We start from the raw sequence: 17,674 nt of genomic DNA, 5'->3' as shown, positions 1-17,674 counted from the left end.
TTTTCAAGTAATAAGTGGAGTTAACTAAATGTGAGATTGTCTAGCCTTGCATTATCCAGACATGAGCTGAGGCAGGTAACTCCCTTAAATGCAGGCGAGGTCCAGCATTATTCTTGCCAAGATTCACTTCAGTGGAGATCTATAGTTAGTCGTAAAATGTGGACATCTTTCAACCAAAGTGTTAGTTATGCAGCACTTTTGATATCATCCAAACACTTTGAGCAAATTGCCCAGGCTGTGTCAGGTACTTTGGCTTGCCGCCACAGCAAATACTGAGCCCTAATTATACTATAAATCAGCGGGTGTCGTATGTTTTCTTGCAGTCTGCCACAGTGTGTACAGTGCTGACACAATGAAACCCAGACCTCTCTGACATGAGGGAGAGGAAGAGGGGAGGACAAGGGTTTGTGAGGTCATATGAATGAAAGATGGGCTTTGGCATGTAATACCAAGATGATGCTTGCTCCCAAAATGGAAAATGCATAATAAAAAACTGACAAAAGACTGAAACTCTTTTTAACTTGATCCAGATTAGCAAGTTGCACCATAAACCTTTCCCTTTTCAAAGATTCATGAGTTAAAGCTTTATTCATCAAGTTAAAGCATTTCTGTTCTGGTGGCTTAAATGATCTGTTTTACATTTTTATGCTTTAAATTGTTACCTTTTTATTTCCTTAAGCATAATATGATTGTTACTGATTTAAAAAAATATGATAATTATTATTTCTCCATATTTCTTTCCTATCACACCATGTTTTTACCATGTTAATCATTGTCATTACACTCCAATTATACCTAATCAAGCATGCACCTCTCATTTCTACAGGCTCAGAGGCTTTAGATTAAATCGGAAGTTTTCTTATAATCATCATCAGCTTGAAACTCATATTTATTAATGCATTTAAACTCTCCCGGGTGTGTGTATGTGGGAGGGAGTTAAAGAGACTTAACCCTCAGAATAATGCTTCCTAGAGCATGTGGCATGATGTTTTACAGTTTTTACACATTTATTCATTCTTTTCTTTGTTATCCAAATAGCTCCACTTTTTTGCTTGTCTGACCATTAATCTTCTCTCCAGATTGCATTTGGATGCTTTAGTGTTCAGCTGCAAATTTAGATTATTCTTAAGACGTCAATTTTAATGCAGCATTTCTCTGTGGAAAGCTAAAAGTGAACACTTAGGCTGCTATTAAGGCATCTGGCAGTTTATTACTGGTTTGAGCGTCGGTGGCCTCTGTTCATTGTTCATGAACATTCAAACAAAAATCATTTCATAGAAAGATGAGAGTTTAGGTGACATGTTTAAATCTTGGATGGAAAAGGACGTTCCAATAAGGCAATGACCCTCAACATACATCAACACAGATTTTTTTTTGATGAATAAATCTGGATAACATTACACCTTTTTAAATATCTGGAAAGAGCCTGACCTTAAATGTAAAAAATGCATGGACTAAACTTAAAAAAAACTATTTTCTATAAAACCAGGCATTTTAAATTAGAACTACCACTTCTGCTAAGGGGACTGTTCAAATATCGGGCCAGAATTGATCCAGAAGTTTGCTGATAGCTTAAAAGTCTGTGACTTCTTTGCCACTTGCTGAAGGATATTTAACCAAACGTCAGAGTCGGTGTATATATGATTTACAACATGTGGATTGTGTTTCTGGTTTCTTACTTTGTTTCTAAACTTCAGTGAGGTTGGCTATTGCATCATTCCAGCCTTAAGATGAATAGCTGAAATAAATCACCAATAATGAATATGAAATAATGCTGAAATAATCATCTTTAACTGAAAAAAAAATGCATATATCAATTTATTTATATACCGTAGCACATTTAACAGCAAGGAATTTTTCCAATGCGCTGTACATAAAAACAAACAGAAAAAAAAAAAAAAAAAAAGGAAGGAATGTAACCAAAAAAGAAGTAAGAGTTGAAAATTAATACATAAATAAATAAGACACAGAGGACCACACAATTATACAGTGTTAAATGCCAAAGAGTAAAAGTGGGTCTTTAGATGAGACTTAAAACACTCTACTGTGGAGGCTGTTAGGTTATGGAGGGGCAAAGTATTCCAAAGTCTGGGGCCAAATGCAGGTTTTACGCCTTAGGCACAATTAGCTGAAGATTAGCTGAAGATGGCCCACAGACCTTAGAGCAGGTGTCGGACAGTAAATCTGGAGGAGGTCAGTAATGTATTGAGGAGCCATGCCATTCAAAGCTTTAAACACAAACAATAAAATCATAAAATCAACTCTTAAACGAACAGGGAGCCAGTGTAGAGATACAGGAGTTGGTGTAATGTGTTGATGTTTTCTGATCCCTGTTAAAAGACGAGTCGCTGTGTTTTGGACTAACTGCAGACGAGAAAGTGCTTGTTGGCTAATGCTGGAATGAAGTGCATTGTAGTAGTCCTGACGGCTAGAAATGAAAGAGTATAAAACCTGCTCAAAGAGGTTAAAAGATAAAAACAGTTTTACCTTAAATAAAAGACTTTTTTAAATGCTTCTATTTGTTTGTCCAGTTTAGCTTATATATGAACACTGAAATCCAGTATACGCTCCAATATAAGAGTGTATATTGGATTACCTATTGTAATTTTTCCTTTCTCTTTTCTTTATTCCTACCATAGATGTGGACGAGTGCAGCAGAGAGGATGTGTGCATTCAAGGAGAGTGTCTGAACACTGCTGGCTCTTTCTTATGCTTATGTGAAGCCGGCTTCAAGTTCAGCACTGACTCAGCTGAGTGTGAAGGTAAAATGAGCTGAAGCTCTGCTGATGTCCAGTTGTAGTGGTCCCATCATAGTGGTTGCTGATCTCAAACTCTTCCCTGAACTTTCCTCTCAATGTGTAAACCAGTGTGTCAGTGTTAGCTGTTTGATGGTCATGCTACATTTGGGCTTAAGCGTAGTGCCATTGGCTAAGATTGATTATCTATCGAAAATGAGGACTCCATTCCTGTGAAAGTGCCCAACATTGGCGTAGAGGCTTTCCTCCATGATCCCCAGGCTGAGAGTTTTGTATGGCTGAAGCCCTGACCTCCCACTCCCTTGAGGGAAGTATGAATGACCCCATTGTGAGCAGCAGGCATTTTTCCCTCTGGAACGTCTCCATTTAGCTCCTTCACAAGTTCTTTGGTGACTGTGAAAATATTGTTTTTGGCCATTTTTGTTGCCTGCTTCGGACAGCTACACCACAGACGTCCTGGCCAACTCCTGTTGAGCAGACATTACACTATGAGCGCACGAGCAGTAGGGGGAATACAACTATGTGTGTGGGGTGTGTGCATCTGTTTCTGACTCACAATGAAGCTAAATTTAGAGCCTTTCTTTGTGAGATTTTGAAAAATAATGTTTTCTGTTGTTTTTCTTTTATGCAGACCAGGATGAGTGTAAAGAGCTTGGAAGCTCAGTGTGTGGCACCTGGAGCTGTGAGAACACTATCGGTTCCTACCGGTGTTTCATGCAGTGCCAGCCTGGCATGCTTGATGGAGAGTGCGGTGAGTGATTAAATGATGTACAGTGCCTTACGAGAATGTTAAAACCCCTTGAACATTTTCACATTGTGTAACGTTACAACCACAAGCTCTTGTATTGGAATTTTATTTGATAGACTAGTATAAACTAGGGCATAATTATGAAGGGGAATGAAAATAAGGCATGCACTTACATGCTGTACAGCCCCACTTAGTTAATACTTTGTGTCTGCATTTTTTTTTTAATCCTCGTTTGCAAAGTGGCTCATAATCAATTAGACTGGATAAAGAATGTAAATCTAAAGCATCTCCATAGCATAAAACGACCCGCCCTAAATTAAGCGATACTCAATCTGCTTTCCTCTCAGCTGAAAAAAATGATCTTCTTCCAGGTGTTTGTAATGTCCCCTACTTGACTTTAGGCGGAGGTCTTAAACATGGGGTTTGCGACCCCTATGGGGTCTGCATGGGGGTAGCGAAAGTTTTAGTTGATTAGACTTTTTTTATATTCCCCCCCTGCAATTTTTCCACTAATTGAAATGTCTTTAAATTTGTATTAAAATTAATTCAACACACTGTAGTAAACAGATAAATGGAAGCAGAACATGTCTTTCAGTCATCAATGCACAAATTCAGCGACACACCGGAGCTCTTTCAAGCTGGGCACCATTTTATTCACAACACCTGTCCCATCAACAAGGAATTAGAATCAGAAATATTTTAATAATCCCAGGGAGAAATTTCGTTACATGACCAGTTTGGTATAACACATTTTCATACAATATATATAATTAGGGGTCCCCGCTCCATCTCGCCATCAGTTTGTGGGTCCTTGGCCTTAAAAACGTTGAAGACCCCTGACTTAAGGCATATTGCAAGTGAAAGTACTTATGTGATTCTTTTTAGCATAGCTTATTGGTTGTGTCCTATCCAGAAAGGCCTGATTTGTATTATCTCATTAATAGATTCCCCTGGATGAATTGTGTATCTCTGCAGCTCCTCCAGAGGTATAATGGGCTTCTTAGCAGCTTCATTGATTAATATCCTTGCCCACTGTGTCAGTTTCTGTGAATGGTTGTAGGTTCATAACAGGGCTATACTCCATCCATATCCCGATTATTGATTAAAAAGTTTACAATTAGATAATCAACATGGTGGATAGCTGTCTTGTCTGCTTGATATTCCCCACAGCTTTGTTTCTGACATGTTTCTGTGTTCTATAGTCTACTGTGTTGTTTGGTTGCTAGAAAAGACCCTAAGGCTCTCAGTTGTTTTGTGCATTACAATTAAATTATAGTAAGCTCAATAAACTACAGTAGACTCAATAAAGTTGAATCTAAGTCTAAATGCAGGTAGAATTGTTTTAAACATAAATTACTACTGAAGGCAATTGATTTCAGTTAATTTTAGAACCTCCCACTGTGTATGAACAGTCCCTCTCTCCACAAAGAAATTACATCAACAACATGGTGGAGACATATAACAATCTTTGATCTCTCCTTTCCAGTCTTCCCGTACACAGACCCAATCCTGATTATAATGAAAACACTCTTAAAATGTGGAGCATACATACAATAGAGTCCCATCAGGGAAACCTTAATGCGAGGTCAGAAACTGATTACAGTATCATATTTTTACCAATGGAGTTCATTTAGCACCTAGAGACAGAAGCTGAAGCCTGATCTTTCCTGGATTTAGCAAATATGCAGCATAGACTAACACACTCTTGGTACAGTACTCAACTGATGGAGTTTAGGAGGGAGAACATGCTGCTGCAGCACTAAGTAGAAACAGAAGGAGCTTCTGTTGTTTTGTCAGCGCTCTCCTGACTATGTTTGACCGCCTTTAGGATCATTAGTTCATAATGTTGTCTGCCTGACTCAAGGTAATTAGAGCAGAGGTATATGATGGGATAAGAACTGACGGAAACCACCTGCTTACTTCTAGACCCTTACGATTTATTTTTTTAGAAAGGCCACGTGGAGCAAAACTAAGCAGTATAAATGACTATAAAAGCAATATCCCTTCGAACAACAAGAAAATAGGTCATGCTTTTTATTGGTGTTCTGTGAACTCCAATTAGTCAACGTTGTTCTGTTTACAGCCTTTTACATTATTTCTTTCTATTTTAGTCTGACAAGTATCTCTTCCAATTATTTCATAAGTACTTGGCTTTTTTTGGAAGCATAGAATTTTACACATAGGCCAAAAATATATTAATATTTTTATTATATAAAAAAATATATATAAAAATTATTATATATTTTGGTGTCGTTTGACCAAACCTTGGTCTCATAGTTCTCGGGTTGAGTCTCATTTTCTCCCAGACAAACTTTAGATCTCTGCAGCTCATCCAGAGTTACCACAGGCATGTTTTTGTAACATCAGAAAATGTGAAAATTTACTGAACTCATCGGTTGCACTGAAGACCGTTTAGAAATATTAGTAAAGAGTAATAAAACCTGGCCGAAGACACCCTGCAGCATTTAACTTTGTTAAAGTAATGAGGTGTGAATTATTTGACCGTCTGCCTAATACAACCTGGATGCTGGTTGTGTTCTAAAGAAAATAAGCATCAAACACACCTAATACAGCTCTGACTCACAGTTTCAGTTGAAGATCTTGCTATATGACCTAGAGATTGCCCAACACCTCACTCAACAGCAGCTTGTTTCACCCCGCAATGGGGATATGTGGGAGATGCTGCCGTCATTTCAATAAAAATCCAAGGAGGGGAGCTCACTTACTTCATGGCTTTTTTGTCCGCTTGTAAAAATCAGCCGATATTTAAAAAGGGAGCAGACGCTGTAATTTGCTGTTTCTGCAAAGGCTGGTGTTACGCCTTCGAAGGGGACAGCGGTTGTCGTTGGCTCTGCTCCTTGCTCTCATTTAGATTTAGGCGCCATGACATAAAAAGGAAAAACAGAGTTGTTTTTTTTCCACCGCAAACGTCACCCGCAATTGTGCTATAATGAGGGCACACAAGCCCTCCATGATGCTGTGGTAATTGTTTTTAGTTTTTAGTCACACTCATAGTCATAACTTCCCTTAAGCTATGCCATGTTTTTAATAAGGCTTGCCTTAAAGAGGAAATTGTCTGCGGTTTTAATCTTGCCAACCTCCTAACCTCATAAATGTATAGGAATTAGTTACTTTAACATCTTTGCTAACTTTTGCAAATATTTTTCATCCTGGCTGTATGCTGATGATATACCAGATAAGCCCTGTTGCTGTTACCATAAGCAGATCATAAATATTTCAGTTAACTTGTCATCACTTTTGTCTTGTGAACAAAACATTTTATAAATTTTACGCCTTTGATATGATATATCCTTGGGGGGTTATAACCTATTTTTTAAAGTGTTTAAACCCAGTGGTGACTTTTTTTTTTAGAGTAGTTTTACTGGTAAGTCATAATTTTTGGAAGTTTCAGGATTATGACGACATCATTTGCCAAAAGGGCCTCTTCAGACAACTGCACATAATTTCTGTCAGATATCATCCTGCAGTCCAACTCCCTTAAAGACTTTAAATTACCTCAGGTGAAGCCAGTCTATTATTGGTTTTGATCCATATTTGGATCAAGTGTGTTGGTTAAAAAGGAAAACCTTTGTCAACCTCACTGATTCTGCAGACAAATTAGGGCTCTGGATGGAAAACAGACAGGAATTTGGAGCCCTTCAGTTTTTTCACCTTAACATGAACTCTAGATGATTCTATATAAAGGAACCACACATGATTTTTGCCACATAATTTCTATTGGTCTGTGTGTGTACTTATTTATGTTACCTATTAAGGACTGTTTTTGACATATTTACTCACCTTCTGAGGACAGGACCTGTGGACTATAGAACATATAGGGACTTTAGAAAAGGCCTTGTGGGGACCAAATGCTGGCCTTAATGTTGTGGACTCACATTTAAACAAGTCAGTTTAGAGAAACGTTGTGAATTAAATTTTGGTTAAGGTTAGGATTAAAATGGTAGTAGATGGTTAAGTTTGGCTTCATCTAGGTTTTATTTTACTGTTTTATAGAGGAAGAGGCTTTCGTCTTTTTTTTCCCTTCTCCTTTCACAATGTGGAATACAGGAGATTTTTAAGCAAATGCATATGAAAAATAGTAAAAACCTGAAATTACAACCGCTCCCTCTGTGTTGCTGCCTCGCTGATCATTTTTTGATTGTCCATTAAATATATTGTAGAAATAAAAATCCGCTTTTTAGTCTGCCCTTGTTCTTTCTTACCTAGAGACACATTTGTCCTAGAGACACATTTTTCATGTGACCCCGTTGAAACAGCAGACTGCATTCTCCTCTGTAGCACATCACTCATTCATATAAGTCAAGTGTGTGGCTGCAGGGAAATGTGTAAGACATGCAGGAGAGAGGATCTTGAGAATTGGGCTTTGGAATCACAGCCATGCAGGATTTTATGTTCCATCAAAGGTAGATAAAGTGTTTAAGTTCAAACTGCAGCACAACTAAATCTCTACAAGTATTCCATTAAAGAAAATACCTCACCCAGTCCTCACCTACTGACATTTAAAAATAAGTCCACTTCTTTCCTACACAGTATGGGAAAGTGTGGACTTTATTAATCTCATATTTGTGTATTTTCCTCGTTACTATACTTATATGGACACATGAACAATGATGTCCTTATAATTCCTATCCATACTGAAATCAAACCACTACTGGATCCAGGAAGCAGGTTTTCCGGGGTCAGACTACAAGGATGCATGCTTGTTAACATCAGCTGTTCCCATCTCTGTTAAACTCCTCACCCTCTTTCCTCCTTCAGTTATTTTTCTTACAAAAAGTGTCCTTAAATAAATCTTTATTTCATGAAAACAGTATTTTTATATTCATTTATATGATTTTTCTGTTTGTTTGTTTTGCTCAAACCCATTAGTGCTGTGATTACCAAGCTTTTCTCATTATATGACACATCCAGATGGCTTGTCAAGCAATCCTTTCACTCAAATATTCAGATATAAAAACAATAAAGGCCATAAAGTTGCTGTGTTTTCAATGCTTGCATTCCTCCAGGGATGATAACATGATTGCATCTCATAGCAGCATATGGTTTACAGCAGATTTAGGTTCCGTTTTACACATGAATGAAATGCTGCCTCCAGACACTGATGAGTTTGTTTATTAGCTTTCCCTCTAAGACCTCCCAACTGGATGCCGGTAAGATTCCAACACTCACAACTCCAATTGAGTTCTGCACTATTTATGAAAATGCTTCATTAGCTCTTTACCAATAATTATACCCTAGACTCTACATCAGGAATATTTCTCCAAATGTTTTCTCAGCTTCACTTCAATTCTCAAGCAAGCATGCAAATCAAGTGTACTGAAGGTTTTTGGTCAAGTATGTGTCTGTTCATGCCTCATATTCGAATCTTATAAGCAGTGTAGACCACAGTTTTATTCTAGAAATGTTGGTCTTTAGTATTTCCTGTGTGAAGTTCTTCAATCAACAAAGACAATTTTGTCTCTGCAGTTTTATTAGCTTGTGAGAGCCCCTGTCTGTGACCCCTGAGGTATGTAAGAGGCATTTCCAAGTGAGAACAGAAACTCTGGCTCAGGATTAACTCTCCCCAGAGCTCTGCGAAGACAGTTGTCTGTTCTGCAGGAGAAGACAGGGCTTTGGCTGTGTGCACCGTTCAAATCGAACAAGTTGTGGTTTCTCTGGGCCTCTTTCTATCTTTCCTCAACTGACACAGCATTTATTCAGAGGCAAAATAAAGATTTATTTAGACAGGACAGTGCTTTGTAAAGGTATCCTTAACCCCCAAAGTTTTAATAAATTTGTTTCTGAAAAATGTGACCTGCATCTGGTTTATCCCTGATCTGAGATTTTTATTCATCACAGGTTCAAGAATTTTGCGGAGCGGTTTTTAAACAGGGTTGGGGAATACAGTAAATCAAGATCCAAGATTTTGAAAGTCTGATTGTTGCTGTTCAGTAACCGCAGCAAAAGCCTGATGAGGTGGGGGTTACGGTCTCTGGGAAAAAGAAATGGTTTGGTGGATGAAGTTAAGAAGAAAACATGTTGGAGGCTTCATCCTTTAGCAGGGAAATAGTCTCAAATAAGTTGTGAGGGGTTGGAGGTAAATCCAGCTGTTTAGAGCATAATCTCGCTCTAAATCCGACTCCTCTTCTGTCAGCAGGGGGTCAAAGGGAGCTTTTTCGGGTTTTATAATTAATGTATAATTTTCATATTACTTTTATTTTCAATATTTTTTAACTCTATTTGGAGCACTTTAGGATACTTATTTAGTGTGCAACTAAAAACATTAAATATTATGCTAATTATTTTCATTTTATTATCATTATCGTTAATAAATCCAACTCAATGGTTTAGAACCTCATCTTTTCGATGACCAATTTCAACCAATTTCCAATCTCCTGTGTGAACGTCTTAACTGCAGCACCCCAACTTGTTCCATGAGTTGATTTTTTTTTCCTCAAACAAGCACTCCTTATTTAGATTATTTAAAGTGCAAGCCCTTGATGATGTTCTACAGATTTGCCACATTAAAGGGACTGAAAGCACTAAGAACACAAATGCAACACATTTCAGTTTCCTGTTTGTAAAGTGTTTTGGAGCCCATTTCAAAGCTTTTAATTTTTTACTTCACAGGATTACTCACTACTCTGAGTAAGCCTATCACACAAAGTACCATTAAACTAAACTTGTTGTAAAGAATCCTGAGGAAATTCAAGCATATGAATACTTTCTGAGGTAGTTTATTGTGTGTAAAGAACAGGGAGCATTTTCTCTATCAAATAGTTCATTTAAAACTTAAATTGACTTGATGTTTTACCCTAATTTAATTTTGCTAAGATAAGGAAAAAACTGAAACCTGAAAATGTATGCCACTCTGCTTGGCAAGTTATGAACAGACAAACCGAAATCAGTGGCATGCCTGACTGAGCAGAGGACAAATTCATGTGACAAAAGTGTGAACAATAAACTCTCTGATTGCTTTTTAAACAATTATAATCAACCTCATCCTACTGCCGTATCGGCCTTTGGCCTCCATCCGGCTGCAGGAGATGCCAAGAAATACTAAATCATGTATGTAAGAAATTGCTAACAAATGTTGCCTTTAAACAGCACTTGGTGGGGAATCAGCAGATCTGTGAGAAGGTCCAATGTTAACAGCTTCGACAAGCCTCCTTCACACTGACAAATAGCATGTACTTCTTCACATTTATTAAACTTGCTTTAGGATTTACCGCCGTACAATGTGCCTGACATCTGCCAGAGTTTCTAAAAAAACACCTTCAGCTCTCAGAAGATATTTTATTTTTTAACAATTTCATCATTTTAGAAAATGTATTGATAAGGTTGGACTCAATATCTGCCAAAAAACTGTCGAAACACGCCCTGATGCCAGATTTTAAGTCTATTTTTCCCCAAGCAGCTTGTAAAACATCTGGATGCTGGCTGGAAGTTCTCACTCCTTCGCCACAATGAAGAACATTAACTTCCTGCTTCCCAGATCCACACTCTGTTTGTTGGCAGCAAATTGAATATTTCAAGTAAAAAGATTAAATGCAAAGGAATGACCCCATCCGTACATTGTTTCTGATATGTTCCAAAGGCAGTGATGTGCTGTTATATTGTGGTCTGATTGGCAGTTTGCATGTGGTGTATTTATTTTGGAGAGCGGAGGTCTATGTTCACGGAAGCTGCTTTAATGTCTGCCATGCAGATTGAGAATATCAATATTAATCTTGTGCTCACCACTCTTTCAGATATTGATGAATGCGCAAATGAGACCATCTGTGGGAATCATGGCGTCTGCGAGAACACAGACGGTTCCTTCCGCTGCCATTGTTACCAAGGCTACACCAACCCATCGGATGATATTACCAGATGTGTGGGTATGTATCTGCCAAGGATTAAATAATCCAGTGTTTAAGAACTTAAAACACATCTGAGGTAGAGCTTTCTGAATAGGAATGTTGAGAATAAGGCAGACCTACCTCTAAGATTGTATCACCTTTAACTTTGCTCAAAAAGACGAGACATTATTTGTGCTATAAGTGGAAGGTTTGTCCATATTTATGACAACCCACATCTGCATTTTATAGCTGAAAAAAAGCCAAATATTCTCAAAGGGCAAAATGTTATATTACAGAGGGTGCCCTGTAAAATTGTTTGCAGAAAGTCAGTGCTGATTTTGGCTTAGGTGAAAGCTAACTTAGCCAAGCTCACTGCCTGCTTGGCTAAGTAAAGGAATTCTGAGGGGGTAAACCTTATTTTTGTTTGTAAACTTCAATGAGGGTAGCTATTGCATCATTCCAGCCTTAAGATTAATAGCTGAAATAAATAACCAATAATAACAATGGAATAATGCTGCAGACAAATTTGATCTTCTTTAACTTATTACCGGTACTTAAAGTATTATAAATTTATTAAAGGCTGAAAAAAGAAGGGAGAGAATATAATGTACAGTAGCATTCAGTAAGAAAGCAAGCAGACATTTATTGTTTTGATATAAAACTTTTTATATTCTTTATCCTTTTCCCCATACTTAATTATACTTGGAAAATATTTAACCCAAATTCTAAGCTTTTCTAGAGTTTTTTCATACTGTTCTGAAACAATTTAAAGAAAATGTTCCTTTATTAAATAATTCTTTCAAATTGAATTTGTTTATTTTTCAATGCAAACTATAGGAATGTGGAAAATACCAGCAGATTGTTGACAAGCCGAAACCCAAATCATTTAAATCCTAAAGAGACATTGTATTCCTCTAGGTTTGATAAAAGGTGTCTGCCTATTTTAAAATTAGCAGGATTTTAACTGTGTGATTTTATTTTCTAATGGATTGCTGAACGTGCATCAATCTACTGTCTTTAACAATCTGCAGCATCATTTATTGATTTGAAAGTGCAGTTCTGTTGAGACTCCTCCAGGTAGATGTTTTTTTTTTTAAAGTTGAAGGAATTCCTTTCCAGGTTAGGACCTTGAGCTGTCTTTTGATTAAAATAAGTGAAGTCAAACATTTCTCTATATGTACTGTACAACTCAATACATCTGCTGTCTGTGACTGAGAAATTGCACTAATGAGTGCAACATGGTGCATGTATTCCCTTCTGCTGGACTGACACAGAGATTTTATTCTGATCGACAAAGATTTATTGCGGCCTGCACTGTGAATCCAGAGCATGTCTCAAAAAAATAGCTAAAGCTTTGTGAATTTGCCTTCTGTGTTCTATAAAGACCATCATTTCTCCCAGTTACTAACCAGAGTTGTGTATTAGATAAACGGTCATTAGAAAAACATTAAAATCTAAGTGTTTGGGGAAAAAAGTATTAAAAAAAAGGGGTGTGGTTAAACATTTCTGTTTACCACTGTGTAAAACTATGTGTATATTTCCTAGAGAGGACACACAATTCAGAGCTTATTTTGAGATTCCATTGGAATTTTTGTTATTTCTGTATAAATATGAGCTCAAATGCCATATGTTGTTGCACAAACCCTGAAAAAAATAAACAAAAATAATCTTCTACTCAATCATTTATTGTCTTGGAAAAATGATCCAGTATTTCTATAAGTGCCAGAACTGTTGGCAGTATGTTCTCTGACACCTTGTAATAATTACTGAAAGTAAATATTTCCAGTAACTGTTGATCAGTCATGCCAGTCATTTTGAAAGAGCTATTAAACAAACACTTACCTAAATATCTTCAGCAGTTGAATGCTGTCATAGCTCCTCACATGATGGGTATAAATTGATCTTTTGCAGATTTAGAACCGGTTTTAACTGAACATATTTTCCGATCCACATTTTTATGTGGATGCAGGATGTAATTGCAAGATGATACATAAATAAAACCTTGACATATCAATAAGAATGACATCTAGATTTAAGACGGAATATTAAGGCGGGTTTTGTAACAGAAAGGGAACACTCCTTACTCGATGCTGGCTGTAGTAGGAATCAGACCTGGGCTAAAGGAGGGCATCCAGGGTCGGTGGCGCTGGTTGCTAGAAAAACAGAGTGAGGAATTCTTCTCAGGATGTGAATGAAAAAGAAAAATACTTATCTGCCAAGAAAAGCCATGGCACTGATTTTTAACTGTGTATAGGGAGGATAAGTAATATGAGAAAGAGCAAACAGCAATACTATGGTTACATTTTAGAGCAATAATACATTTATAATCACTGTAAACTGAGTGGAAACTAGTGAGCAAGATACACTCTAGTGTTTTAATAAAGGTGGCCTTTTTCAAATCTATTTTACTACAAACTTTTATCCTTTTTTGTTAAAATGTAAAAAAAAAATCTAAATAAAGAAGTGAATTAAATTTAAACTGGAAGTAAAATGATGTATTTTGCTCCCTTTGCTCGGATAGACTTGATCCATTGCAGCAAATTATGTCCAAAACTCACTGCAGGTTTATTAGAAAACATTAATGTAAAACGGTATCATAATGAGCAAAAAATAAAACACATCAGAAAGATCAGAGATGAGGTTTTGCTAATATTTTATGCTTTAAATACCTCATAGAGCAGTGTTCAGTCTATCATTTGCACAGTACAAATCTTCAATTCTGTACTGTGCAACATTTCCCAACCGCTCTCTATTTTTTATTATTACAAAGTAGCCAGACTCTATTGCAAACTTTCATATTGGGCTTAAGGATTTTTTTAATGCTTTCAAAGTTGCTCTTTGGATTTCTGCCACCATTTCATTTTCTCTGTAGTTTCTGATTATACTGAGATCTTGTTCAGTCTGTACTGCCAAGTGTTTTACTAAGTTGTCTGCTGCATGTAGACACAGCGCCGCTGTTATTTATACTGTGACTGTATGCCAATAAAGTTTACTACATGTCCGACTCTTTGCTGATCCTGACCTCATGCACTCCTGTCCTGCCTTTTTCAGACCTGAACGAGTGCGAGATGAGCTCGCCGCTGTGCGGGGAGGCCCTGTGTGAGAATTTTGACGGAAGCTTCCTGTGCATCTGCCCCAACGACAATGAGGAATTTGATCCTGAAACCAGGCAGTGCCGCTCTATGGGTACATGAGCAGTGCGAGCAGTCAGAGGACTTAATTCTCCATCCTATCGTTGGGAGACGGGGTTTTCCCTGATTTAATGAGCCGTCTCTTATTATCCAAACAAGGGTGACGAGGAGGACATAGCCTTCTCTGTAACTGTGCTTCAGACCTGTCTGGATCCATTTGTTTTAAGGGCTGTGACTGATTTTAGGTAGTTCACCTACAATTTTTGCATTAACCTAATCCCTGAGATAAATACTGAAGAAAGTCCTAAAGTGGAGCCAAGGAAAAAAACTCTGCAGACCTGGTACATTTATGGAGAAGACAAACAAAGATAAGATTTACTTCAAAGCAGCAACAGCTTAAAACACTTTGTATTTCTTTTTTTCTGAATTGTCCTAAATCACTGAGGTAGAATATATGTTATATTTTTATTTCAAAATTAAAGATAAAGACTTTTAACCAATAGAAATACAGACTGTATACCCAATATTGGGCGTACATTATTGAGTGGCGCGCCCATAGTCGGGATGTTTTTTCTCCTTCTTGGCCACTAAATCCCGTTTATGCCTCTCTGTACACTTTTGCCACATTCCTCTGTTTGCTTTTGACGTGTGTGAATCAATCATGTGAGTCTGAATTGGTGTGTTGACTCACATGCCAGTGTTTCCATTGGGCTAAGCCAGCAGCTTAGGAGTGAAATGCCTGAGCCCATCACTGTGGACAAATGAGCAGCGAGAGGAACACAGAGCCTGCTGATGGATGCAGGGAGAAAGCAGCAGCTGTTTACACCTATTACAGTGTGATGATGCTTCACTTAAAGTATTTGTCCCTTTTAAGATTCCTTCTTTTTTTGAGTTTTTGGTCGCAATTAATATTTTGGATCCGCAAACTAGTTTTCATTTTAGACAAAGGGAACTTGAGTAACTTTCAAATGTACTTTTCAAGTGATGATTTTTTTAATAAGAAGCAATGTATAGAAATACAAGCTCGTCCCTTTGTAAAATAATTCACTAGCCAACACTTTTTAATTTGCTTTATGCTCTCTTGGAGTATTATTGGTTGGCCATTTGTTCACTGCAAAAAAAATCTAATCTAAGTAAGTCATTTCTCTTTAAAAATAAGTTTGTTTTGTTTTTTCTTGAATTGAGCAGGTAGGTAAGACACTTTGCCAATGGAACAAGACAATTTATATTTAAAATAAGAGAAAAGAATAGCTTATTTCAAGTGCATAATATCTAATATCTAATTATCTTATTTTAAGGGTAAAGATGCTCATTAAGTTGGCATATCATCTGATTTTCCTACTCTTTAAGACGTTTTTACTCCTTTAAGAACATTTTTGCAATGCTCCATGATTTGTGCATTTTGTCTTCATACAATAGTATTCTTTGTAGAAAGATGTCCCAAAATCCCTAATAACTAAATCAAATAATCCAGACAGACTGGTTTAAAAGTTTTCTATCTAAAGAAAAGTTCCAGGGAGCCAGAGTGAAAATAGCAATAATAATTGCCTTTGGTATTCTCTCTTTTCTGTAATTAAATTTCTGTAATATGAGACATGTAATATAAGACAACACTGCAAAAAAATACGAAACCTTGATTTTACAATACCTCATTTTTGAAAAATGCCTTCTCTTCCTAAAAAAAAATGTTTCTTTGGTTATTTACAGTTGTTGATGGTTCTAAACCAGTCTTTACATCCACTGCTGAAGAGAGGAAGGACTGCTATTATAACCTGAAAGATCCCAACCTCTGCAACAACGTCTTGTCTCACAACGTCACCAAGCAGGAGTGCTGCTGTACAGTCGGCGCCGGCTGGGGGGACAACTGTGAGATTCACACCTGTCCTCTTGTAGGACAAGGTAAAGGCACCAGGCTCACTCTGGATTATGATATAGCAAAAGATGTTTTTAATTTTCATTCATCAGTGAGTGAATTTTATAATTTTTTCAGATGATTACAACCAGCTGTGTCCTCATGGCAGTGGATTATTAGCTTCCTCAGTAGAACATCTGCATTTCAGAGGTAAACACATTGAAGATGAATCTTCAAAAACAGGAAATGCGATCTTACGTCATGTCTTATCATACATTATGTCTTTTTAAAAGAAAGCATAGTTTTGTGTTAAAGCAGCCAAGCTGTGTATTTATATTGACTCCACTGCATGGATCTATTTCTCCTCCAGATGCAAATGAATGTGAGATGTTTGGACCTGAGATTTGCAAGAATGGAGACTGCTCCAATTATTTTGCAGGATATACTTGCTACTGTCCTTCTGGGTATTTCTACGACAAAGTCAGACTAGAGTGTGTTGGTAAGAATGTACATTTTCTTACATATAAATCTCAGGTATATTGCATTTATTCATTCTTTTATTAGCTGATGTTGTACAAGCACCACAAGAACAGTTCTTAAAAATGTTTGAGAAAATTATGTCTACATTACTGTTAGGCAGGTCCCTCTTGGTGAGTCAACGGTTTAGATTAAAATTGTTAAGTATCAAAATAACAATGTGGAACAAAATTTAATTTAAAAGAAATTGCTACTCAGAAAATAAACAGATATGAATTACTACAGTTAAAATATTGTCTGCAGGCATGTTTTTCTAGGTTTTAAACAGCTACATTTTTTAATCTTCTTAAATTTTGGTCTAACTGAAGGTAAATCCCTGCTTTTGGAAGATTGGAGAAAATGTTGGAGTCAATGCATATAAATAATAAATATGTAATATAAAATAATAAAAGTGTTTAGCCAAATCACATTTGCAACTTGACCTTGATGTCTTTCATGAGATTTAAGTGTTTATCCTGATCAGAATTTTCTCCAATCTGTCTTTTTTGTGACTGAAAAATGTATATACTTTAGCTTTGCTAGGTGGTGGAGGGGCCAATACACTGCACAAAAATTTTAATCTAAATTAATCATTTTTTCTTAAAATAAGTGCATTTTTTTAATTGAGGAGATAAGTGAGACATTTGGCCAATAGAACAAGACATTTACATTAAAATAAGAAAAATCTTATTATTTCAAGTGTATATTATCTATTATATAATTTTAAGAGAAAAAATATGCATTCCATTAGCAAATAATCTAATTTACCTATTTAAATTAAGGGCAAATACACTTAATTTAAGAAATATAGATTGTTTTTGCAGTGCATT

General features: G+C 36.7%; 1 protein-coding gene across 2 annotated transcripts in view; it reads left to right on the top strand.

Moving 5' to 3' along the window:
- ltbp2 (latent transforming growth factor beta binding protein 2) overlaps window positions 1-17,674 on the top strand; it is a 127,637-nt gene that overhangs the window by 100,567 nt on the left and 9,396 nt on the right. For both annotated transcript variants that reach the window (XM_015394094.1, XM_015394093.1), the window contains 7 exons: window positions 2,640-2,762; window positions 3,388-3,507; window positions 11,256-11,384; window positions 14,397-14,531; window positions 16,184-16,375; window positions 16,467-16,538; window positions 16,699-16,827. In XM_015394094.1, the coding sequence (XP_015249580.1) occupies window positions 2,640-2,762; window positions 3,388-3,507; window positions 11,256-11,384; window positions 14,397-14,531; window positions 16,184-16,375; window positions 16,467-16,538; window positions 16,699-16,827 (900 nt within the window). The remainder of the gene's footprint in view (window positions 1-2,639; window positions 2,763-3,387; window positions 3,508-11,255; window positions 11,385-14,396; window positions 14,532-16,183; window positions 16,376-16,466; window positions 16,539-16,698; window positions 16,828-17,674) is intronic.

Source organism: Cyprinodon variegatus, unplaced genomic scaffold, assembly GCF_000732505.1.
Source record: "Cyprinodon variegatus isolate N-32 unplaced genomic scaffold, C_variegatus-1.0 Scaffold671, whole genome shotgun sequence".
NCBI lineage: Eukaryota > Metazoa > Chordata > Actinopteri > Cyprinodontiformes > Cyprinodontidae > Cyprinodon > Cyprinodon variegatus.
Note: the sequence above shows the minus strand (reverse complement) of the source record. Positions and strands in the feature narration are given on the sequence as shown.